Consider the following 26,075-nt stretch of genomic DNA (forward strand, 5'->3'; position numbering starts at 1 on the left):
CATCACCTCCTTTGGCTTTACTGAAAACTTAATATTTGCTGGAAAGCATGCAATATTTCTGACCAGAAGGTGGTACTAGTGGACTCACAACTCGGACCCTTTTCTTGAACTGTACCATGGATGTTCCATGGCGGTTACAACGCTCTCTCTTTCAACCAGATATGGGTAGCAAGCAGTAAGCCCCACTTCACAGATGGGAAACAACGTTGCAAGGTAGCAACTTCCTTTCACCTGTCCTTCAACATTTCAGCCACCAGCCTGGGACACCGCCCGCCGCCCCAGCCCATGGGCCCTGCAACTGGGTAGGTCCGACAGACAGGAGGGGTTGGTCTCTTTTCAGTGAAGTTCACCTGAGTGTAAGGACAGTGCTGTTATAATCCATCTGTTGCCAGTAAGTCATTATCTCAACTCTTTACATTGACTTCATCTGTATTATTTTCAGTCATTCTCCCCCAACATGTTAGGAGCTAACCTTTGGGCAAAAAGGAAGTGTGATTTTGTGTGTGCATGCTTACATTTTTCCTGAATGCTAAAGGATTCTCTGCTCTTAACTATGTCCACAGCGTAGAGCAGTGTGTGTCTCCGTGGGTTACCTGTGCGCCACCCCGCCTTTCCTGCCCAGTAGATCTGGGGAATTCCTTGCCAGTGAGGATACACTTGAAATGGCAGGGCTCTTGGCTTTCTGCATTGTCCTTTGTCACTGTGGGGTCTGGTGGAAGGTGATGGACACCACAGGGGAAAGAACAGGCTGGCGGAAGGTATTGCCTTACGTGGAAACGAGTAGGAAGGGAGACAGCCGTGCTTGTGGGTGCTCAAAGAGAGGTGAGAGTGACGTGCTCTGGAAACATCCAGGACAAGAGATGGTAGGAACATTGAGTTCTGGGAAATCCAACCGACTATCCACACTGGCCCTGTGGAATCTTCACTGCTAAGGGCTCGTGCCAGAGGAGAAAACTGCCTTTTAGCGAATTCACTGTAGAGCGGGAACGGCTTCTGAGCTCTGGAGAGCACCCTTGGCTGGGGAGGGGCCATCAGAGCCTCCCCTTCAAGTCCAGGCTTTGGGTGCACATTATGGCTTTGCAGTGGTGGTGACAGTCACACTGGAGCTCGATTCTCGCTCATTTGGTAATTGGTTATTTTAACACAAACTGTGACTAAGGAACACGATTACACACCTGTCAGCCATATGATGGGAAAGAGAGCTGTCTGGGGGCAGAGGAACAGGCTGCGTCTTTATCCGGGTCTCCGTGGAGTCTTCTCCATCAAAGCTGTCATTTTTCATTTTTACCTCGAAACAAGACAGACATTATAGCTATGGCCTTGTCTGGATCATTTATAGGAATTGCTGCCACAGATGCTAATCTAAACTAACACGATTTATTTTGATTCTGTCTTTGTAGACATCAGATCCTAGAGCACAGGTGGGCAGGACGTAGTATGAAGAAACAAATGAGCATGAACAGCGTGTGGTACCTGTAGAGCAGCTTACTGTGGCAGAGCAACGGGTGGGGGAAAAAGAGGTGGGAATGTTTCATACGAGGAGGACAATTTAAGATGAAATAAACCTATAAAATAAAAGAAAGCTGTTGTGTTTGCACAGGTAACTAAAGGAGGGCATTCTCATTTATGGAAAGGAGCTTGCTGAGTAACTCAGAGTTTTACGGTCTGTGAAGCGGAGATGATGTGTCGGAAAGATGGGGATGAACACATTTTGAAAAAACAAAACTCAATGGCAACGGTTTTGAACTGTGTTCTAAAATAAGGACCTAATAGATGCTGCAACATTTAGTTTTTTTAACAAAACAAACCCTAGCCTTTCGAATAAAGAAAATAACCTCCACTCATTTGCACGTTTGCTGAAAATGGTGAACCAAGTATTAGATTATTCAGAAATTCTCCCTCTCCCTTATTGTGTCTGCACCCGTCTGGTTCTGCCGTTCAGCTTGGAAAGAGTGTGGTGTTACGATGTATGTGTGCCCAAGCCTTGCTGAGCACTTAAATCAGTAGATGATACAGGCGTCCTCTGTTACTGCACAAGAAACAAAGCCGATGCGGTGAAGTTAGTAGCTGGAAAATAAAGAATAAAGGGAGATGGCATGAATGGTAATGAAGGGAATCAACAGTAAAACCTTGCCCAAGTTGTAGTTGGCCATCCATATCCATGCTTCCCACACCAGAGAATTCAACCAAGAATCGAAAATTGGGGGAATAAAAGTTATGTAGTTGTTAATTTGTACTATATATTTAGGCCTACCATTGGTTATCTCTGTACTGAAAATGTACAGACATTTTTCTTGTCATTGATTAAACAATACAACAACTATTTATGTAACACTTACATTGTATTAGGTATTATAAGTAATCTAGAGACAATTTAAAGCAGAGTCCCCAACCCCCAGGCTGTGGCCCGGTAGTGGTCCATGGAAAAATGGTCTTCCACAAAATCAGTCCCTGGTGCCAAAAAGGTTAGGGACTGCTGATTTAAAGTAAACAGGAGGATGTGCCTCAGTTGTATGTAAATACGATGCCATTTTATTTGAGCGACTTGAGCATCTGCTGGTTTTGGTATTTGCAGGGCATCCTGGAGCCAATGCCCCATAGACACTGAGAGACAACTGTGTGGGGCAGGGGCATGGGGAGGGCCGTGGAATCTAACCCTTAGCGAGCAGTCTGCTCTGATGCTGGGCTGTTTAATGTGGGTGAGCTGCTCAGCTAGTGTGGACAGTTTCTTGATAGAGATGTCACTCATGAAATGTAAGAAGAGATAAAGAGATAAAAAGAAAACAAACTGATGCCTTATTTGCCGAGAGTAAAATAGATAGAAGATGGCCAGGGGGGGGGGGAGAGAGAGAGAGAGAGAGAGAAGTCATTAAGTGTTGACGTGTCCAGGCTGTGTAGAGGTTAAGGGTCCTGATTAGTGGGTATGTTTCTGCATGTCTGAAAGTCCTCAAGGCTTCACCAGTGTCTTCTGATTGGCATTTGCCTTTGGGTGATGAGCATGCTTTATAGTTGCACACAACCCAATTTTAATCAAGACTTTAATGATAAGGAAAGATAGCGGGTCTCTATTGACTTCCTGCCAGCATTGTTTTTCTCTCCAAGAAAAGAACGTAGGTTTGTGAGATGTAAATAACTCATCTATTGAGTACTTACTCTATGCCTGGCATTGTATGGGACTTGATGGATTATCTCATTTAATCCTTTCAACAAATATCTGAGCTGTATGTTATGCATTCCCCGTGCCATCCCCGCCCCACCTTTTTACTGGTAGCACCAGAAATTAAATTCAGCTCAGTACTGGCACCAAATTGCCCTCCTCACCCCTTTCTGTGCTAATATTCTCAACCGAATGGCACACGGGTGCTCAGTCTTTAAGAATTTGTTCTCACTTTTCCTTGCTTTTTACTTCCTCATTATCCTTTGCTCACAAGAATATTTTCTACTTCTTGTCTTTTGTGGTTTACTTTTATTTATCTTTTAAAAATTATAATTATTTAAAATTTAAATTTAATGTAGGCTATAAATGTAGGGTATTTGATGCTCCAAATTGTGTATGGTTAGACCTTGGCAAGGGATCATTTACTCTATTGTTATCACTGAACTTAAGAAATTAAAATATGTTGAACTTGTGGTCTGAATACCATTCATCTTAGATGCTAGTTTTTTGCCTACAATTGCCAGGCACACACTAGATGCTCAATAAATGATGAACAAATAAATGAATGAATGAGACCTAAGGAAAAAGTTATATAAATGCCCTTGTCATTGCTGTTTGCTTTCTGGGGGGGTCATGATGCCACATATACTGGTTTGGTATAAATACAGAGCAGTGCAACTTACAGTTTATGGAATTGGGCAAAACATTTTTGCAATTCAAAGGCAACATTCTGTCATTCCTTAAGGCAAAGAAATGAATGAATTTTTTTTTTTATCACACTAGGCTGCATGTAAACACTGGTTGTTTTTGTAAATAAGGGAAGGCTAATATTAGTAATACTTATTAAGTGATCATTCTTACTCCCCCTTTTACTATTTTCCACATCAAACCATAAGAGTTCTCTGCCCTATAATTAGGCAAGAACCAGGAGAAGAGTTCTGTGAATTTAGAATCCTTTGTTCTTGAAAATATGTCTCAGTTTATCTTGATACTGCAGAAAAGATATAGGCTCCAGCTCTCACCTTGCATCTCTTAATGTTTCAACTGTAGGATGTGCAAATGAAACTAAATATAAGAGAGACTGCAAGATGAGCAGGCCCCTAGTGTGAAGTCTGTCAGTTGCAGAGACTCGTCCTTCCCCAGCTCCATACAGGGCTCTCCTGCTGATGCTCACGACTCCCCAGCACCCTCCCATTGCCTGTGCACTCCCCATCCTCCCCCGCTCCCTTCCCTCTTCTCTGCCCCATACCTCAAGGGCAGAATACTTGGAAACACCATTGCCCTCCATCTCAGAGCTTAGGGTATGCATCTGATCAGCCTTTCCCGGTATTCTTGTTGCCTCTGTTGCCTTTGGCCTAGTAGACTGAGCTTGACCCTCAAGAGGCGTTGGGCATTACTGTTTCACCATGAAGAGGGGAGACGCGAGGCAAGATTTTCCTTGGTCCTGCAAGGACCCAAGGGACCACGAGCCATGACTTCTCTGCCTTCTAGTACTATCTACAGTTTCTGTTGCTCCTTGTCAGCGAAGCTTCCTCTGCTGACTGCTGCGGTGGCAGAACCAGTGTGGTATGGGGGTGGAGCCTGTGCCTGGTGTTGTGGCATGTGTTCAGAGCCCAGCTTTGCCCTTTTCAGCTCTTTAGCTTTGGACAAGTTATTTCTCTACCCTTCAGATTCCTTGCTGGAAAAATGGAGGTGATAATGGTAATAGAGACCCTGTAAGGATTTGGGGAGCTGTAATGGGCCGAAATCTGCAAAAAAGCTTGGCATGGTGTCTGGCACAGCACGAACTTTAATCTTAGTGCTACTGTCAAGGGATTTCTATATGGAGTTTTCTTCCTTCATGGTGAGAGCTCTGTGAGGCAGACATTGAGTTGGAAGTTTCTGGAAGTGGTGACAGTCTCTCCAGTTGGATCCAGCCTGTGGTCTGAGAACGTCCTTCCAAGACGGCTCTCGGTTATCTCATATCCAGAAGTACACTGGGCGGTTGAGATAGCAGGGTGCTGAGGAATTGGAGTAGCTTGGAAATTTTGTAACTAGAAAGGTTGGGTGAGGGAGGGAATGGAGCAAACAGGAGGGACAGGGCTCCTGCTCACTGTGCAGGGGGAAACCACACCTTCTTGTTCCCAATTTTACTAAAAAAGGAAGATGATATGGAAACTCAGGTTGCCTTTTGTCTTCTGTCACTTGGGCTTCAATTAAAAAAATATAGGCATAGGCAAAGGTAGGTTTACAGTTGTGATGATGTGAAACAGTTTATGCTTTTATTATCTGTTTATTGTTGTGTTATTTTTTATGAACAACTATAAACCTACCTTTGCCCACTCCTGTATACCTCCTGAAAATGTAATAATAATGATGGTGATGATAATGATAATGTGATAGAGGAGCAACTTACGGATGAAGTTGTCATCTAAAAATGGACCTTAACCCGACACTCAGCTGTTGGCTTTAACAGACCCTTCCCTCCACACCAGAATCCGCTCGAGTGATTATCCCTTATTTGAACAGGCCACAGTCCCACCTTTTATTACCTCCATTCATCATCTGCAGAATGGCTGTGATTTAAAATTAAGACTCCAGAGAGAGTCGTTTGAGCAGAGGTTGTTATTTCTGTCGCTCCTTTGCTGCTCTCTTTGCATTTGGCTCTTCAGAGAGGCCAACTGGTCCTGGGTTTGGAAGCAAGGCAATTTAGACTTTATTCCTTTAAGTCTGTTAACAGGTCGGGTGGCGCATGGATCATAATTGAAGGTGTCAGGAAGACTGTCCTGTCAGAGTCGCATTCTCACTGCACTCTCTGGGAGACCCAGGAGCAGAGTGAAGGAGTGTCTCCCTATCCTTCTCTTCCGCCTGCTTCTGTTACGGAACAAGAATGGGCATCCGCTGCCTGCCGCCACCCTCCAGGCAAAATCCCAGAGGCACAGGTTTTGGTGATAAGGAATATTTATTCAAAAGCTTCACAATTTTGGAATCACAGCTTTCCACAGCGTTAGTCACTTAAGCCTATCAATCTCGTTAACTCTTTAGGTACAGCTTTAATCACTCAAACCTACCAATTATGGCTAAACTCTTTTAACACCTGAGTTTTATCATTCCCCCTGTTAGTTTTTAATCATCTTGTTTCTATAAGGTTGGTTTACAAACTAAAACAGCATGAAATACAAAAGCTACGCAATTTGGAAGAATGGCTTTGGCCTCAGAGCCCGTCCCCTCTAGAACATCCAAAGAAGAATAACCCTGCCAGCCTGACCCTAGCCTGCACCCACAGTTCCTTCCCGTCCAAAATACCATCCACTGGGAAACACAGGCAGCTGCAGCATGACCATCCAGGCATCCTTGAGGAGGAGAGGGGAGAGGGGAGAGGGGAGAGGGGAGAGGGGGGAGGGGGGAGGGGGAGAGCCCGAGAGAGAACCCTTCTTTTATTTCAAATCTTCTCGCCCATAATTCCTTGTGCTCTGGAGGCATTCACCTCAGCCAATCCTGTCCTAGAGTGTTTACCGTTGCCTCCTCCTACAGCCCCTCCCTACTTCTCCCCAGTGATCTGATCAGATCTCTCTGTATCGCTTCCACAGCATCACTCTGCATTGGTCAGGACAGCTGTGTGGACAGTGCACAGTAACAGTACTCCTAGCCCGGGTCTGTCTTTTACATGTTAGGCCAATTTTAGATCTTTACGAACATTGCATAATTCCCACTTCTGTTTCTTACAAAAGAAATCTATCTTTAAGATAAATTGTACAAGGACACCATTATAGGATGCTAATTATAAAACTGAGGCCAGAGCAGTGACAACCTTCTGTGCTGTCCAAAGTAGAGGATCAGAGTAGCCAGTCCAAGGCTATGTCCATGAGGGACAACAAGCTCCAGCTAGGCCAAGCGTACAGATCCAAGGGCCCAAGGCAGGACAAGAGTCAGGGGTGAGGGTCCAGGACTGGGAATAGTATGGAAGGGGGATCGAGCCAGAGCAGGTAGGGAACCAGTGACAAGAGTGCAGGGTGGTTACTGAGAGCACGTTGAGGCATCTACAAGCCCACTTTACAGGTCGGTGGGCACCCAGGAGATGGAGGAGGGGAACTGAGGGTTGACATGTGATCCACCCAGAGAAGATATAGGCAACTCTATTGTATTCAGACTCCATGTATGGCATTTCTGTAGTTACTGGTGGGAGAAAGGACAGTTGAGTTGGGTAGAGTGGGGAACGTTTATTACAAGTAACGATTGTGACCTCGTGGCCTTTGACAAGTATTGTAGCCAATTCAGAATTTATAGTCCTTGATCTCAGAGTTAGACCCTGATTCAAGGACACCACTTGTTTGAGTTAGTGACTCGTAGCCATCCATGGCCCTCATCACTGGGGCATGTGTGCCCTTTGAATTATTTCCTCCATAAGTAGCGTGAGATGTGCCCGGGCTCATCCACATCCTCTCATATGTTTTCCAGTAACCATCTCCCCTTTGCCAAGACCTATACACGCATGATGTGACAGGTCATGATGAGGGGTGACTGGGACAGAGCAAGCTAACTTTCCTGGGAGGACTGTGACCCAAGCCTCCTACGTCATCTTCCCACCCACTGAGTTAGTTATCCACTGACCTGATCGGGCCACATTACTGTTGCTCTGTCTCAATTATCCCTGGTAGTGGAGGGTGTTGTGTTACTGAGCAGAGGCTGGGGAACTGGCTGTTGGATCCCCACACCCTCACTCTTGAAGAATCGCCACTGTATAGGCCTGCTCCTCAGCCGGGCACGTCCAGGGGCTCTGACCGGTTTGTCCAAGGGTCTCCACTGCGTCCATGGACCGACTCCTGTTAAACAGAGTCACAGTCCGCATTTAGACACCAGAGTGCCAGGCATAAATGTGAGAAGACACACCGACGTCCTTTATAGTCTGTACAGCATCATCTATGGGATCAATAAAAATAATATGATAATATTGATAATACTTTAGAAATTCACAAAGGAAATTACGATAAAGGATCTGAATAGTCGAGTGAGCTCTGTAGGACAGGTCCTTCTGGAATTCATGAGTTTAGTTAGGTATATAATCAATGATCCCAGGGTTATTTAATAAGAATCAGCTTAAGGAGGTTGGTTTGTTCTACGGATTAATTTTGTAAATGTTGAAGCACCATCTCCTTTAGGCTGTGCCAGAGACCTACTGACTCAGCTCGCTCTGGCCTCTTGTTCTGGGCTCTTTGCAGACCACCCCACCCCCTGCAGTTATATTTGTCATCAAATGCCCTCTTAATTTCCTTTCTGTATTCAGTCTTAGCATGCTAAAACCGAAGAATTATGAAAACCTTCCATAATTAATACCATACATTTAAAAATTAATAACATCAGTATTTTTGAGTAATTCCATATTTATTTTATTTCATTTATTTTTCTTCCCACTGGCAGGGAGTTGGTAGATGGATCATCTGGGTTTAGAGGGGGGACTCTGGAGGCAGCCTCCCTGAGTTTGAATCCTGGTTCTACCACTTGTTAGCTGTGTGACTGTATAAACTACATAACCTCTCTTCTGTGCTCCAATTTCCTCATATAAAAATGGAGGCTAGTACCTACCTCATAAGTTTTTGTTTTTGTTTTGGTATATGTACGGGTGTGTGTATCCAATGGGTTAATACATACAAAGCATTTAGAATGGTGTCTGGTGTATACATAGGAGCTGTAGGAATGTGAGCTGTTACTAGGAATTCCTGATCATATCCAGAGCAGTATTTTCATCTGGTTCTAGTGTGTCTCCTCATCCCATTTGAGGCCAGGTTATTTTGGGGAAGACTTCCTGTGGATGGTAAATTTCCTCCAGTGTCTGGATCCTTTGCTAGCCTTACCGAAGGGGTCCTGGGGTCCCCTCGCATCTCTTGCCTGTTTCACATTATCTCTAATTTCTCAGGTCCATCAGGAGGTCTGTACATAAAGACATGGGTCCAGCCCCTTCTGCCTCATGATTTCGCGGAACAGGAATAAAGAGACCACCTGAAATGCCTAGATTAGGTCAATTATTTGAGCATTTTACAGGCGCCAACCAGTAGCAAAGTGGAATCATCTGTGTTTCCCTGCCTTTTGTTTCCCCTCACGGGTCCCTGGGTAATAGATGCAAATGAGTAGTAAAGAAGCCAAAAGGCGAGCGGTGGGCGGAGGCAGGAGGTGGGGGAGGGGAGCAAGCGAGTAGCCTGGATAATCCACCGCGGATCAAGGGTCCTGGGATAATCAGAAGCTGCCTGGGATGTGATGGCGGCGTGTGTGGCTGCTTAGCAGAGAAAAGAGCTGGGCTGCGTGCTCCAGCTGCGGGGCCTTACCTGTGGACCCTTTGAAAAAACGGTTCTTACCAAAAACAAAGACCCTCGGGTGACCCGACTGCAACAGAAATCTGGAAGGGTCACCTGTCTAATAAAGGGAAAAAAAGAATAGGAAAAATGAAAAGCAAAGACAAGGATTTTTCAGACCCACTCAGCAACTGCTGTGATTATTCTAGACGCAGCTGGAATGTGCTGGGACCAGCATGATATATTTTAGTTCGTGAGGTAGCTGTATTTCAGGCCGATGTGGAATCTGTTGCCGTAACTGTCAAGCAGTCCATTAGGGCCCCTGAGTAAGGGCGGCCATTCATCAGCCACCAGATCAGCCCTGTAGCCTCCCATGCTCGCAGCGCTTGGTGGCTCTGACCTGACATCATTTAAGGAGATGCTCGTGGAGGCCATAAACATGATTCGATTCCCATTATCTTCATGTTGCATATTTGTTACCGTTATTCTTTGAAGACTCCAGATTGGATATTAAAAATTTATGGGTGTGTGTGTGTGTGTGTGTGTGTGTGTGTGTCCGGGAGTGTAAAAAAAATAGCTGCAGCCAATCAGTCCATCTCATCCGTCAGAGATGTGTGAGATGTCAGAGGGGCCTGGAGGGGTATGAAGAGCCCTTCCACCTGCTAGTTGAGGGGGATGGAGAAAGAACATCACTGCGGAAACAGCTTCCCCTTGACCCAAGTGTAAAATGGTCAGTTAGGTACATTTTGTTAAAAGAACAGCATCACTACAGGAATCCCATAGTCAATCACCTGTGACAAGCTAACGAAAGGGTGAGCAAGGGATCCTGATGCAAAGGTTCGTAGTCATGTGAATTGAGCAGGTGCCTGAGTCCACAGACTCGTGTTTCTGGGTGTGTGGAGTACCTCCGGGCTAGGGAGTGTGATATCAGGTGGGAGTCGTCTGTCCAGGAGAAAGATCGCTACGCAAGCTGTGTGCACACACAATCCTGTCCACGAGCCGTGTGGCTCTATGTGATGTGTTCAGTGACTTGAATTTTTGCATAGAAACAACTCATATTTAAGAGGTATTCATTGTAGAAGTAGGCAGTTTGGAACGGAGAGAAACAGAACACTTCTGGGGCAATTCCCCCACCCCGGCTTAAGGAAGAGCAAAGAGTTAAAGAATCCATTTAATAGATATGTACAGGATTGTTTGTACTCTGCTGGGCATGGGGCCTCATCCATAATGCATGGCCATTGCCCTCAAGCAGTGTCCAGGCTGGTAGGGAAGATAAGACATGAGTCATAACCAAGATGAGTTACGCCACGGAGACCCAGGCTGACTTGGGCACTATAACTAGGTGAGATACAGGGAGCAAGGCAGCAGGCTGGCTAATCTAGGAATGGACTTTCAGAGGTGAGGCGATAACCAGAGGCTAGACTAACCTTTGTTAGGCAGTGTCAGTTTAGGTGGAAGGCAGAGGAGAGAATATCTGGGACAAAAGGATTATTGGCCAATTATTGGGTTGAGTACAAGATCTGCAGTGAGGCTAAGACCCTTGTGTCTAACCAAGTGGGAAGAACAGGTGTTGGGCAGAAGTGCACAGACTAGTCAGTGAAGATCCAGGTGTGAAGCAGGTGTGCTCTGGCGGAGGCCTGCTAAGACTGCGGTATGGAGAGAGCTCCTGAGGTTCAGGGGCAGACCACTGCCCCTGGAGTGCGAAGCAGAAGGTCCAGTTGCTAGGGTTAAAGGATAGGAACCCAGTCATTCATTCACTCACCATTTACAGAGCCCTTGCACTATGGAGAGGAGGCTCTAGAGATTTGCAGCTGAATAAACACAGTTTCTGCACTCGCGGACCTCGCAGGTTGGTGGGGAAGGCAGGCCTAATACCGTGTGATGGACAGAATGGCTATAGACAGGGGCAGGGAGCACAGGGCCCAGGTTAGGACCCGGAGGGAGAGGTCTTGAATGGCTTCCTAAAGGAGCTGCAGTCTGAACTAAGGCTTAAAGAATGCATAAGAGTCTTCCAGGAGTGGGGAAGAGAGGCAGGATCTGGTTTTACCCTGAGAAACTGAAGTAAGGACAGAAACTTGGTTGAAGTAAACTGGAACCTTAGTCATGAGGCGTTGGGCTGCCCAGATGAGCATAACCGGGCAGTAACTCAGGTGGGCACAGGATCTACTCAGTAGGGTATGTGATTCCAGCCCAGGGAACGTCACAGAGGGGCAGAGAAGGTGGGCTGACCTCATGTCAAGTTCACAACACACGGAAAGGCTGCACATGACAGAGCTGTTTATTCCTCTCTGCTTCCTCAAGGGAATGTGCATAGGCATTTGACAAGGAAGGATAGACCAGAAATGGGACATGACAAAATGAAATTCTAACAGTTTTCAGAAGTGGTGTCCCCTGCTTTTATTTTGAAATTTGAAAAATAAATCCTATTACTTCCGGTTCAAAAAATTATTTAAAAATATAATTTTTCCCCCCATTACTAGCCATCTCTAAACTTATTCCCACAATGCTGAGATGCACCGTCTTGGATGTTCCCAAGTCTGGTAACGACACCACATGTGTGAGCTGACATGTGCTACATCTGCTGCAGCCTTGGAAAGCTAAGTCTGGAAGCTCTGCAGCGCTCCCCCCAGCCCTGGCTCCAGGCAGAACCTCTTCCTGTTTCCAACAGAAATTCTGGAATCACAGTGACACAGAGGTGTCAACTCCCATTCATTGCAGAGCAGTGTTAACTCTGAAGCCTAATTACCTTTATACTTAAATTGAGGCAGTGGTAACCTTTTTCACTGAGTCAGAAACAACTCACTTTTCTGGGGTAGGTCATTGGAGCTGTTTTTAGAAGATTCCGCATTTTCCAAAGGAGTCTTCCAGAGAAGAATGTTGGTCTTGCTGAATGTAAATTTGCTGTATGTAAGAATAAAAAAGAAAAGTGAATTAGTGATTATTCACAGGGAAAGAGAGGTGAATACAAAGTTTGTTTAAGTCAGAGATTTTTGAAGTAGAGAGGCAATTAGTCTAAATTTTTCACATAATCTAATATTTAGTCAAATGCTAGGCACGACGTGAGAATGGATGCATGACTATCAACAAGATGGGGAAAGCCCCTTGCAGTGTAATGGAAGGATTTTAATTTTTATTTCAATTTTATGGCAGAAGTCAAGATGTCTTAGAATAATAGATCAAAAATGTACCTTTGTTCTGACAATCATATTTGTAGTCAAATGCAAAACAATAGTTTCCCATTTGCTCTTTCCCATGGTTGGCATAAATGCCTAACATGCTAGTCAGAATAAGGCTGTTGAGAATAAGACACATGGAGAGAGTTAGTTCATTATGATGTGTCTTGACATTCCTTCTGTCAGAACCGGTCATTCCAGAACAAAGTCAGACATCAACACAGGTCTCCTGGCCCCAGTGGATACCAAGAGCTGGCAGTGGGGTAGTCTGCCCGAGACAGGCAATTAGAGAAGGGATCGTCTGTAGAGAGTTTAAGAACAATAATAAAACCAGCTGAAAGTCAATCTGCTCTATATTATTACCATGACCAGTGATTCTAAACACCATCAGGGTTCAAACCCCCCTCCCTGCAGGGGCCATCAGCTCCTTCTGTCCTTCCCCTCACCTTGATGTGCTGTTGTCTGCCACCTAAAATGGGGCGGATGTGGAGTAAGGCACTGGCTTCAATATATAAGAGGTTATAAAATGTTCTAAAATGAATCGATATGTAGGGTAAGGAAGCGCTTGTGGATTCTGTCTAACATTGTGGCCACGTTGCTACGGGCTGATAATGGAGCCCCTGCCTGCGGAGCGCTTACTGCGCACCAGGCCGCGGCCGGGACCCAGACCCCGTCCTGCCCTCGGCAGCTTCCAGTCCCGTGGAGGAGGCAGACATCGCGCCGACTAGCAGAAGGGTGCACCTGTGTCTGGTCTGAGAGAGGGCAGAGTGGAGACATGGTTAGAGAGGTTTAGGAAGGCCTTTTAGGAAGTGTCTAGTAGTTCTTCTGGGATTATTTATTACATCAGGAACTAAAAAGAAATAAAGGGAATTTGTTGCCCACAAATGGCTAGTCAAGTAATCTCTTGAACCTTTAGGGTGAGACCTCCCTCAAAGACCACATCCTTTACCCTGCTAGGGTTGCAGTTCACTCCAGTGGGATGTGGTTAGAGAATGTTCTGCCAGCTCTGCCAAGAGCTCCTCTTGACACCAGTAGGCACTCTTTTTACACCAGTGGTCTTCAGCCCCACCTAAACATTACAATCACCTGAGAGCTTTATAAAACAGCAACAACAACAAAACCTTTCTCAGGTCCAGGCCTCACCCTGGACCAATTAAATCAGGATCTTGGAAAGGTGAGGGGGGAAAGAAGCCAGGCACCAACATGTTAGGAAAAAATCACCCCAGATGATTTCTAATGTGCAGCCGGAATAGAGAATTACTGCCTTAGATGAATGCAATTCTTTTCATTTAGTCTGGTAAGAATAATTGAAAATTTTACCTTAAAACACTTCAGAATGCAAAGGGAATCACTTTGGTGACAGGTGTGAGTGCGTGTGTGCACAGCCACATGAGGGTGATCAAGCTGAGTCTCCTTGCACAGCGTGTGCTCTCCATCCCAGGAAGGCAGTGGAAACGCAGCCAAGGGCTGGAGGATGGAGTTTCTTCGACTCTGGAATCAGGTTGATTGTCCGAGACAGACCACTCCCAGGGCCCTAGGACTTTGCTGCGGAGGCAAATGCGTGCCTCAGTAACAAATCGAGATTCTGACTTTCTCTCTCCACTTCCATTCACCCCAATTCCCCTCTCCTTTCTCTTACACTGCTGCTTTATTTAGCCACATAAGTTACGAGGCTTCACATGACATCTATAGCCTCTTTGAGGAGGCACATTTAAGTCTTAGATTTGTTTTGTCCTTTAAAAACATAAAAAGCACTGTGAGCACCTTACATGTAAATGGAATGAATGTATTTTTCCACTAATGTTGAAAATATCCCCAGGCATCTGGTGTGTATGAATGTGTGCAGATAGTACATGCATAATAAACATATTCCACCTTATGAATATTTATACACAAGATACATATATATATATATTGAATATAGACATACATATGTAAATAGTAGCCCTTGTAAACTATATGCAGAGTGTGTTTCCAAGCATATGTATCAGAGTGCATCAGGAATATAATAAACCTCCCACCAAGTTTAGCATATTTTGAGGTGGCATTTTCTACAGAGTTGTTTATGGTAGGGTCTAGTTATAATCCTTTTATGGGATTTTTCCCCATCACTTAAATGTTTGTTAAGTACCAACTAAAAATAAGGCACTGGGAATGGCAGAGTAAGAAAGAAAAGGGATACTGTCCTTGTCTTCAAAAGACCTATACCTCACAGAGTGGCTTGAAATTCAGTTATGAAGAATCTAACATCATCCCTTCCCACTGGCATCTTACTACTTTCTTACAGCTGCCTTTTATTTATACACTCCACTTTAAAATGGGTCCCCTTTAAGGCCAGGTTAACGGAAACCCTAATGAAGCTGCAGACTAGTGCTGATATAGTGGGAAGAAACATCACTGGTTTCCGCGCCTAGACGACCCTTGGGCACGAACAAGGCTTACACTTTTTTCTCTGTCACATACAGTCCAATCTTACAACTATGTTTTTATTTTACTCTGATTTGGTGGTGGTAGAGGGTACAATAAAAAGGCACTAAATCTCAGAGATATTGCTACATCTCAAAGATGAAACCAAAACAAAGCCATCTCTCCGCCTTCCCACGAACTTCTTGAAACCCAAATATTACTGCCTGTGACATTCCACCTCCAAATTGAATCCAGTTCCCACCCTGCATTAAGTAGCAGACGTATTTATTAAAAACAAGTGGTACATTCTTGAATGCACCAAATATGGACCCCTTTCTACAATGACAATCCTCAGTCTAGCCGAGGAGCTCTGAGTGATACTTGTCAGCGGGCAGATTTCACTCCCTTAGAGGAGAGACAATACGTCAGCGCTGTCATCGCTCTGCCACAGGCGGTACGCTTATTGTTTCCTCCTCCTCGATCCATGCATCACAACAGGTAGTTCTCAGCTGTTCCCTTGGTGCCAGACATACATTTTATCTAAAGAGACAGCAGACAGAACTACCTGCTGCTTCCTGTGCGGCTCTCCCTGTGTTTCTCTCCTTTTTCCTACTTCACTTGGGCTTTTTAAAATCAGCTGGCAGGGAGCCAGGAGCTCATCATTTTAATGCAGTGCAAAATGGAATATGCATAATTATATGCAAGCCATATGTGAGGGAGACAGCTCAGCTGTGAATTTCAGGAGGCCAGGAAAGAGAGAGCAGTTAGGGCTAAGATGAGATGAGAGCAGAGCGGAGTGCAAGTGTCACCCAAATGAATGATTTAATGAGTGTGCTGCAGACACGCCTCCTTTCACCTACCTCTCCCTTCTCTCCAACTCCAAACCAGAAACCGATGGAGATTAGAAAGCGAAGACTGTATGCAAGCGGTACTGCTGTTGGGTTCTGTTAATGTCTCCATTTAAACTTCAGCTTTCTTAATTAACAGTGTAGATCAAAATAACCAGTAACTTTTAATGCAGCTTCTTAATTAAATCTATTTTTTTTTTTTACTGCATTTGATTGAAGAATCATTGTTCTTACTAGATCATTGCTCCTTTCAGATTTTTATTTAAAAATCGAGGGGAATCAGTTTATCTCTAATAGTATTACAATGAAAATATAACTATGCAAATTGCTTTTCTTATGGCCTTGCTATTAGAATTTTTAAAAAGTGCGTTATCTAGAAATTGCTTAAGCATGCCAAAAAGTTTAAACACGTACGTATGTCATATAATCCTAAATTTACAACCAAAGTCATTGGAAGACTAAAGTGGTGATAATTTCCAACCAAGTTATTTTATTTTGGTTTGCTTAAAATTTAAAATGTTAAATATTACACCACAATGAATTTGCATGTTCAAACTAAACTATGTAAAGAAAAATAAATCCCAAATTTTGATATCTAAAAGGCGTACTGCGTATTTAAACAAACTTCTTAATAATGTTGTTATTTCTGGATTCCCGTTTGTTTAATGATCTGAGCTGTTATGCTTTTAGCTTTTTTTTTTTCTTCCATTATTTGTAAGTCCCTAAATAGGCCATTATATTTCCCTTCAGGCTAGAGATGAAGATGGACATGCTGAAAATTTCCCCCAGCAGCACTATGCTAAGGAAACTCCAAGGCTTGCCTTCAAGAATAACTGCGAACTACTTGTAAGAATAATATACTTACAACAAGTCTAGAATGTTACTTTAGCACAGTGAAAACAGTTTTTGAAAGGGTTTGTTCATTATTACATAATTTATGAAGTATTATAGTTTATCTGTATAGAGTTCTAAATGCTAATTCTGATATCACTGAATATTAATTATAAGATCTCAAATTGTTTGCAAATCTTTTATATCTGATTATAGAGCTTGGATGCCCTGTCTTTCTGGCTTGTTTTGTATAGTAGTTTATAAGCAGCCATTTGGAGAATGGCTAGTAAAGTTAAAAATATAGAGAAATACAGTTGATACATGTAGCTTGGAAAAAAACAATCCCGCCCCCACCCCTCCTCCTACTTCCTAATTGTACACTATTTTAGGAGACAACATGGTAATATGTCGTTCTGCTAGGAAAGATAGCAGAGTTGACACGCAGTACTCCCTTTAGAATTCAAGTATTTCTACACTGTCTTGCCAAACTCAATCAGGCTCTCTCGTCTCTCCTAAGGAGAAGGAGTCAAAGCAGCGACAGGATGCGGGGATGTTTACAAGTCGTGAGAGAGAGGATATCAGCTGTGACAGGGACTGTGTTCCAACGCAGGGTTAATTTGCTGTTCATTTTAGCATTTACAGCGAGACAAGATGAAAAGCAAGCAGGAATGCCTATTATATTTCTATTAAATGAATCTGTTGGGACCTAATGTTCTTGATTAGCTTTTGAAAATGAGTGCTCCGCAATGCATTTTCTGTTTACCTAAAGTAAACAGAGAATGAATTGTCATTTATTTAGAGATTCAAACGCTGCTTTGGAAAATGAAGCTTTATGAGGGATCTAGCTATGCTGTCCCTAAATGTTCTTTTCTTTTCAATTGCATTAAAGCAAAACATTTGCTCCAGCTAAATGAAAACACTGAGAGAGAATGAGGATGCTCGGTTGTTACATCCTGAGGTAGTCTCATCTCTGTTTAGTTTTTTGGCGGAACACAGAGCAGCTCTGCCAGGTCTCAGCATTAGGAAATCCCACATGTAACACTGTTTGGACTTAGCTCTGATACCAAGTATTCATTAAAAACAAAGTGTCCAAAGAGGAGGAGAAGGGAGAAAAATACAGCTTTAGCCCATTCTAGCCGCAGTAGTTAGATGTCGACAGCAAGCACCTCCTTTCCCAGCTCCACAGCCTGCATGGTGGCAAGAGCACCGCTCATCCTGTGTGCGCAGTCCCTCGAACCAGCCCGCAGCCACATTCGCGGCTTGTGAATGCAGTTTCCCCCCTGAAAATTGAACTCACCTTATATTTTCTCTTAGGGCCCCTAAGCTTCCAGGTCTACTAGCATTACCTGTTTGGGAGAAACCCTTTTTATTCCGTTCTGTTTTAACGTTTCACCCCATAACGATGGTTATCCAGCAGAAGACCATAGGGGCTATTTAGGCTATGTTTTGGTTTCAAAATGCTTTGGGGGAAAAGTGATATGCCATATTTGATTTTTTTTCTATTTACTAGAAAAAAGAATGTGCTTGAGTCTTGGTTGTGGTCAGTTTATACCGGAGGAAGTAAACCGTGTATGTGAACGTCTTCTCCAGTTATCTTTAGAGAAAATACATATTTAGTCCTTGCTGTGCTTAAACACTGAATTGTGTTGGCAGTAGTTTTGAGAGATTGGTACAAATTTAGTTCTACTAAGCCACTGTTAGAAATGTTTTATTTTGGTCAGAGTACGATGAAAGAAAGAGAATAAAGAGAAAAAAACATGTAAGCTTATTTCTCGAAGGAGAAACTTAATTTTTTTCAGCTGCAAGGAAAGCAATGGTGTTTGGCTGGTTATGAAGCCCTGAGAAGCTATGCTTCTATGTGAAAGAGACCTGTTCATTATTAAGAGAGAAATGGGAAATCCTTGGAGTTTTCTTAGCGCAGCTTGGAGCAAATTTTTTAAAGAATCCACAAGAGAAGATTGCACACTCTCTGCAGAGCGGTTCCTTAGCCTAAGGGTGGGTCTGCCATCCTGCATGGTTCACTGCAGTGAGCACAGCGGGGGAGCCCTGAGGGGGTGCCAGTGGCTCTTGGGAGAGCATGGAGGGCACATGTCACTTTCTAGGCTCCCAGGTGATGAGGAGCTTCTGGCTGGAAGGGCAGCCCTCTGGGCCGCAGGTGCTGACAGAAAGTGCCCTGGCCAGGTAGCCTCCGTCTCTATTATCGACTGCTGATTGCTTCCGTCCTCCACCCGCACCCCCAGCCTCTGCTTCTCAGAAAAGGGAGGAATATTAAGGAACCTAAACAAAAGCAAAGTGAAATCAATGCCTGGAATACACAAGTATTTGTCATCAGAAAGCACTGACAAAGAAAGCATTGGCTGGCAGAAAAATCTATCAAGTGTAGGTTTCCTGTAGGGTATTGATTTTTCCATTTAAATCCCAAACTGTGATATGTGCCTTCACACTTAATGTACAACACAGATGACTCTTTAGTTCGGTGGCCAAGATTCTATGGTTGATGATTATGCAGCAGCCTCCTCATGCTTTTTAGTAATTTTAAAAATGCGAGGCTGTCAAGATGAATGACATTAGATAAAACTTGATTACTATGTATGATGTATGATATGTCACAATTCATTGTGACCCCATCTACCTCTTTATAGATGGGTGTTTACTCACACATGTGTGAATACACACGCACCACGGTATTTTGCTGACATACCTAAATTTATGACCAAGGCAAATAACTTTCAGTAAAAGAAACTGTAGGAAATTGACCTCACATAAACACCACAACAACATGACTTATGGGAGCCCAGAAGAGGGAATATTTAGAGCCAGGCACAGTCACTAGCCTTTGTCCCAAATTTTAACTCCATGGCAGGTCCCTTTACCATTATTGCCTCATTATTTTGGGACTACGGGGACTACTGGGCCTCCTCATTTCCTCTATTAAAATGCTCCTATCGATAGTGGAAGTTGGCTTAAGAGCTGGACAGGATGACTTTAATCATATTATGAGCTCACACCTTCTCATCAGCCAGTACTTTCTCAGTTCTTGAAAGCCAGCTGGGAGTAAGACATTGCGGAAATATAGCATGAGCAGGGTCCTTGGAGGGAGACATGTAGCTAGAAGAAGAGAAATGTTGAAAGGGTTTGGGGAAAGGAACTGAAGGCAACTGAGCCTATTCCCCACATGTTCTTAGGGCCAGTCCAGAGAACATCAGTACACTCAGGAAGATGATCAAAATATAGTCAAAGAAGAGCAGCAACGATGTAGTGTAATTTGGTTGGAAAGAAAGCAGGTTTAGGAAGTCTGAAAGGGGAAGTAAGAGAAAGGAAACTCGGGGGTGCGGGGCGAGAGGAAGTCAGCCTGTCTTCCTCAGCTCCAGATTCCCAAGTCATTATCTTGGGAATCTGACTCCCTTTGGCTTTTCCTAAGGCTGTTAGGGATGGGGTCTTGCAGAAGGAAGGGGAGGGAGTCCAGAGTTGGGAGACAAAATAAAAATAGCATCGGGGAAAAATTCTTTCTGGTCATTTGCAGTGCCAGTGTAGGCAGAAGGTGAAAACTATTTTAGTTTTGTGGCCTTCTGAACAGAGGTGATGGAGAGGGGAGATGCTTCAGCAGCTCTGCGGGCTGATTTGCCCATCTCATTTCCCTGGGCAGTCAGATAGGTAGATTAAAAGAAATGGACATAGTCCTTGATCAGAACTGCTCTTAGTAATACAGTGTTCAGTTAGCAAGACATTATTGAGCATCTTCTGTGTATAAGGCACTAGACCAGACAGTGCTTGTGGGGGACACAAAATGGAAAAAGACAGAGTCTCTTCCCTGACAGAGCTAACAGCTCAGTAGGAAAACAGTATTATAATCATCAGGAATGTGGACTTTCTGGTCTTTCTGAAAGTTAGAATTTGCCCCAGCTAGACTTTAATTTACACCATGTCACTCTGGTGGTATAACTTAAGAATCATGGGCACAAAGCCTTAAAATTGATGATGACACAATTGGCTTCACATCACATTGGATCTCTGTTTCACCCCTTGGACCTCTCTGAGCTTCAGATCTTCATCTGTTAAATGTAGTAATAAATGGTAATAACCTCATAGGATATTGTGAGGATTGAAAGTGATGACATATTTAAAGTGCCTGGTACATAGTAACATTCAGTACATATTAGCTGCTATTATTACGATTCTTGTTCTCATGATTGTTATCATTACACAGTGAGCTGTGCCCCGAGAGAGCACCAGCAAAGTTCTGTAGTACAAAGGAGGAAGAGATTACTTCCATATGCGGTAATTAGAGACTTACCAGAGGGGAATACCTTTGATCTAGGCCTTAGATGGGTTGGATTTTGATAGTCGGAGTGGGGGTATAAGGGAAGGGGGCATTCCAGGCAGAGGGAAATAGCATGGGCAAAGGCAGGGAGGTGGGAAAGTACAGGTCAGGTGACCCACACCTCAGTTGGCATCTAAGCTGGCGGGAGGGTAGAGCACCTGAAGGGTAAGGGGTGAGCTGGCAGGCTGGCCCCTATGCAGAGGTGTCGGTAACAGACACCATCTTATCAAGTCTGGACTTAAGTAGTTATACTTCATGGAAACTCCTAGTCCTTCTGTGGATTAAAAAAAATTATGGGAATTTTTATCATACACAAAAGCAGAAAGAATCATAAAGTGAACCTCATGTACCTGTCATTCAGTTCTTAATGACAGTTCTTCTTAATGTCAATCAGTTCTTAATCTTCCTTCATCTGTCCCTTTACTCTCCATCCACCCACCTCGCCCCCTTTTATCCTGCTGGAATATTGTGAAGCAAATATATTCGTTAGTTTGTTCTTTGGTAAAAAAAAACCAAAAAAAAAAAAAACCTTTGGCACTCTACTCCTCTGGCTAGAAAAAATCTACTGACCCTGGTTAAATTGGGAACTAGAGCTTTGGGACCATGTCTACATAAAACAAGTGACTCTTGGTTGTGCACTGTGCTTTTCCCTCCCTGCCCGGCACAACCTTGTAAGGCTGGGACACTCAGATCCATTTTAAAAAGCCCTTAAGGGGAAAAAAATACCACAGTGCCAGTGACAACTTGAGCATTCCTCTGTCTCAGGCCCCTGGGTCTGTGTGTATTTACTTAAAAATAAGATCAGATCTCTTTGCACCCCAGCCCAGCTCATCAGTACATGTTGGCCTTATCACAGCAATGAGGAGAAAGTCAGGATTGCTGTCACATATTAGCTGTTTCTAGGACTTTCCTGCTAGATCATGGAGACATAATGAGAACCCCCAAAAGGTGAGAGAAACTGCCATGTTTCACTTGAAACTTGATAAGCTCTTCAAAGTAGGTATAATTAACCAACAGTCCTCTCCTTACAGAAAGCCAGATTCATGTCCCAGCTCAATTCAAAATTATACAGTTTCTTTGATGTTACCACTGAGCAGCACAGGCTCTGAGAATTGAAATTCCTGGTGACACACTCAGGCTCCCATCACATCAAATAAAATATCACATGACATACGCATGTATAGTACTCTGTGCACCAGTTTCCTGACAGAATAATTGTAAAAGCTTCCAAAGAAAACCCCAGGGACTGGTTGCTGTCTAAAGAGACTTGGCCTAACCCACCATTTTTTCCACCCACCCCTCCAGATCCCTTTAGTCTGTGACTTTTCCTGAGCACCTACAGTTTTTTGAACTATGCTTTAGAAAAATAAAACTTTTTAGAAAAACATGGACCAATATGAGACTGAGTGATGGCATGTCTGATAAAGGCGGCACTGTTATGCACGCCAGCAAGGCCATCTGGACTTTAACACAGGCAGAGGGAGTGGATCCTGCTTGAGCAATCTTATGTCATGGGCTCCTCCCTCTGCTTCCATCTGTGCCTTGTTTCACCTTGCTCCGCAGCTGGGTCTGCTGCTTTTCTCTCTTTTCAGCCTCTTTTCACCCACCATGGTCATGGTCTTGTGGTTCAGGGCCTTCTTGTCCTGCATCGAGGCCCTCTGTGCCACAGTAGACCATCTCCCTTCACCTCCCACCAATGTGAACCCTATTTTTAATTCCTTTTTTTTTTTGGTGTACTTTGGGGAGAAGCCATCCAGGGGAAGGCTACAGTTCCCCAGCCTCTGCCCTAGTGAAAGGTCTTTCCTTAACTGGAGATCCTTGGTCCCTGGCAAGATCCCTTTTCCAAGGCCTGGAGATCTTTGCCTTTCCACTTTCAGGGCCATTGCACAAAAAGATCAGAGACATAATGGTGTGGTTTTCATGCTGGCTTCTCACACAATACACTGCAGTGGTTCATAGAGCCAGAGAGAGGTATCGATTATCATGTGTTTTCCAAGGGATACCCCGTGTTGTGGTGGGTAAGAGTGGGTGCCCGATCCCAGCTCTGCAGACATGAACAGCTTTGCAACCTGGGAATGTTTCCTAACTGCCCTGAGCTCAGTGTCTTTAGCAATAAAATGAGGATATATACAGTACCTACCTCCTTGGGTTGTTATGAGGAGTAAACAAGATCATGTCTATGAAACACTTAGAATGCCTGGCATTCAATGAAAGTTTAAATATACACTAGTCTTATTACTAATAAAATGGAGCTAGAGGTGGCATTTGCTTATACAAAAATCTTAAGGCAGGTGTTGGGAGCACTTGCATTTTGTAACTAGAGTCTCTTTCTAACTGGTTTGGATAGAAGCCTGTATGTTATGTTTTAATTTAGGACAAAGAACTTCAGAGAAACCCTTTAACACCCACCCAGTTGCCTGTTTATGCTGAGGGCACTAGAGATGCTGTTGGCAGCATAGCAGATGTTCCTGATTTGTGAGGTACTGCAATGCTGGAATAGTTCTCAAAGAAGAATACAAAAATTTCAAAGAATGGTATGGTATTGTAGTGAAGAGTTTGGACTTTTGAGCCTAGCAGTTTGGTTCATATTCAGGAATCTCCACCACTCTACCCACCGGCTGGGTGACCTTGGGCAAGTGACTGAATTTCTCTGTGTCCGTGTCCTTATCTATAAAATGAGGGCAGTTTTACCTGTCTGGTAGGATTGGTGTGAGGTCTAAATGAATAAATATCCATAAATTGTTAGAATGGTATTTGGCAAACAGTTGGTACTCAATCAGTGTTGTTTTGATTATGATGATAGTCATTTCTTCTAAGGTTGCTTACTTTCAAGCACATCATAGAATACCACATTGACCAAATTTTCTAGCAATAGATTATCCAAAAGTCTTCTTTTAATTTAATTTTTATTTTTAATTGTTTTTTTCCTGTTACCATATACTCCCCTTATACCCCTCTCCTGCTGCAATCACCACACTGTTACCATGTTCCTCAGTCCTTTTTCCATTTCGATCAATCCCTCTGCCCTCTAACCTCACCGCCCGGCTGTCCTCCTGCTCTCCATCTATATAACTCTGAAGTGAGACTCTCCACCAGGGGTGTCCAACCTTTTGGTGTCTCTGGGCCACACTGGAAGATGAAGAGTTGTCTTGGGCCACACATTAAATACACAAAAACTAACAAAAACTGATGAGCAAAAAAGTGGTTTTAAGTAAATTTATGATTTCGTGTCAGGCCACATTCATAGCCACCCTGAGCCGCATGTGGCCTGAGGGCTGTGGGTTGGACACCCCTGCGTGACACAATCCAAGATCTCTTCACCTTGCCCTACCATTTAATAGTAGAATTGGTAATCTTAGAAATATGTAACTAAGAAAAATAAATGCAAAACAAATGATACGATGTGATTTACACATGCAAATATCTACAATAGCAAAGGGATGTGCCTCTGATAAGCCCGTGAAGGGAAGGAGACAGGAAACCATCCTGTGGGGTGCCCGCAATGTGCCCACACTGTGCTAAGGCTTCACGGATCCTTTTTTAGATCCTTTATTCTCCATCACTTGCTAAGTAGGTAGTGTTATTTCCATTTTACAGATGGGGCAATAAAATTCAGAGATGTTACGTTACTTGCTCTGGGGGAGGAGAAGGCACCTAGTGAGCAGTGGTAGAGCTAAGGTTTGGCTCACATTTCTGACCTGTGCTCAGGCCAAGACACACTGCCATCTTCTCAGGGTGGGCGCCAGGTCCAAAATAGTCTCCCATCTCAGGACGACAGGAGGGATTCAGTTTATGTTTTAGGGATGAAGGAATTAAATTAATTCAGAATCACTCTTTTAGCTTCTTCATAGTAACAATTTGTTGGTAGAATTCTGAAGCCAGGAAGAACATCTGTGAATATTAGAAAGGGGAATTTATTCAGAATGGCATGTCAGTGTTTGAGAATTCTCAATGCATAATAAATTGTAGGGAAAGGAACGAAAATATATGTATTTTAATTTGGTAAACAATAGAAAATATTCTCTTCAGTGTGATATGAGCTTTTGAGTATAGTATATTTTGTCTGACAGCAATAGATTATGTATGATAAGTGCTAATTCTTCTTTTGAAGACTTTGGTTCATTTTATGATCAGTAAGGCCAATATAAGAAGGCCTGGACTCTTGATTTGGTACAGTTGTATTCATCAGAGTGAGCTGATCTATGATCTTTGAGAATTCTGGCTGTCAGTTAGCGTACTGGAATCAGGTGTCAGTCACGTTTTCTCTCACTGTGTTAATTGCTAGAACTGAACAATTACCTAAAATACCAAAGAGAATTTGCCTCCGATGGCTTCATGGAAACGCTAGGTCATATATAAAGCAAAAACCAGAAAATCAGATAGAATATCAATTATCAATATAAAATTGCGCAAGTAACCAGCCAGATCTGATAGTAATCATATTCAGTCATGTGCTAGGTTTACGGCTAGAAGAACAAGCTAACGGAAGTCTCTTGGGAGAAAAAAGGAAAGGGTATAAAAAATATTTGGAGTTGAGATGAATGACATATGTGAGTAATAAAAGAGGCAAGAAATTGGAGATGGGGACGTGGGGGTGGTGGGGGACTGGTGAGAGGGAATTTTAAAAAGGGAGAAGGAAGCTAGAAGCCCATGATTATGCTGCAAATGAGCAGGTTCAGACAAACAGGAGTCTTTAAAATAGTGTATTTTTTCATTGTGCTTGGCTTGACATGTCTTTAATAATCATGTTTTTCGTACACTTCCCACTCCTCTGGTCTGAGGTGTCAGGCTTTTCTGACGGGCCCTTTTCCTAGCTGTCCCCCCTGCTGCATGGCCACAGACAGGCAGGAGCTGAGACATCCTTTAATCCCGGTGGAGGCTCCCTTTGGCCGAGAGCTCCACGCGGCCAGAACTTCGCCCCGTTCCTTACTGTGCCCCGAGACCCATGCTTGCTCACACCATATTCCATGGATTCTACGATGCACTTTTCCCCTCCAACATTTTAACATCTTAGCAATGGGATTGCATATTACCATTGATTGCATATTACAAATGTTAAAAACATTTTAACAT

General features: G+C 43.6%; 1 protein-coding gene across 1 annotated transcript in view; it reads left to right on the forward strand.

Moving 5' to 3' along the window:
• The window catches only part of SOBP (sine oculis binding protein homolog), a 158,455-nt gene that overhangs the window by 74,480 nt on the left and 57,900 nt on the right, over positions 1 to 26,075 (forward strand). Inside the window, exon 5 of the mRNA XM_054569791.1 lies at positions 16,601 to 16,696. Coding sequence (XP_054425766.1) covers positions 16,601 to 16,696 — 96 coding nt within the window. The remainder of the gene's footprint in view (positions 1 to 16,600; positions 16,697 to 26,075) is intronic.

Source organism: Pteronotus mesoamericanus, unplaced genomic scaffold (genome assembly GCF_021234165.1).
Source record: "Pteronotus mesoamericanus isolate MK-2021 breed Mesoamerican mustached bat unplaced genomic scaffold, CSHL_Meso_final contig_20, whole genome shotgun sequence".
NCBI lineage: Eukaryota > Metazoa > Chordata > Mammalia > Chiroptera > Mormoopidae > Pteronotus > Pteronotus mesoamericanus.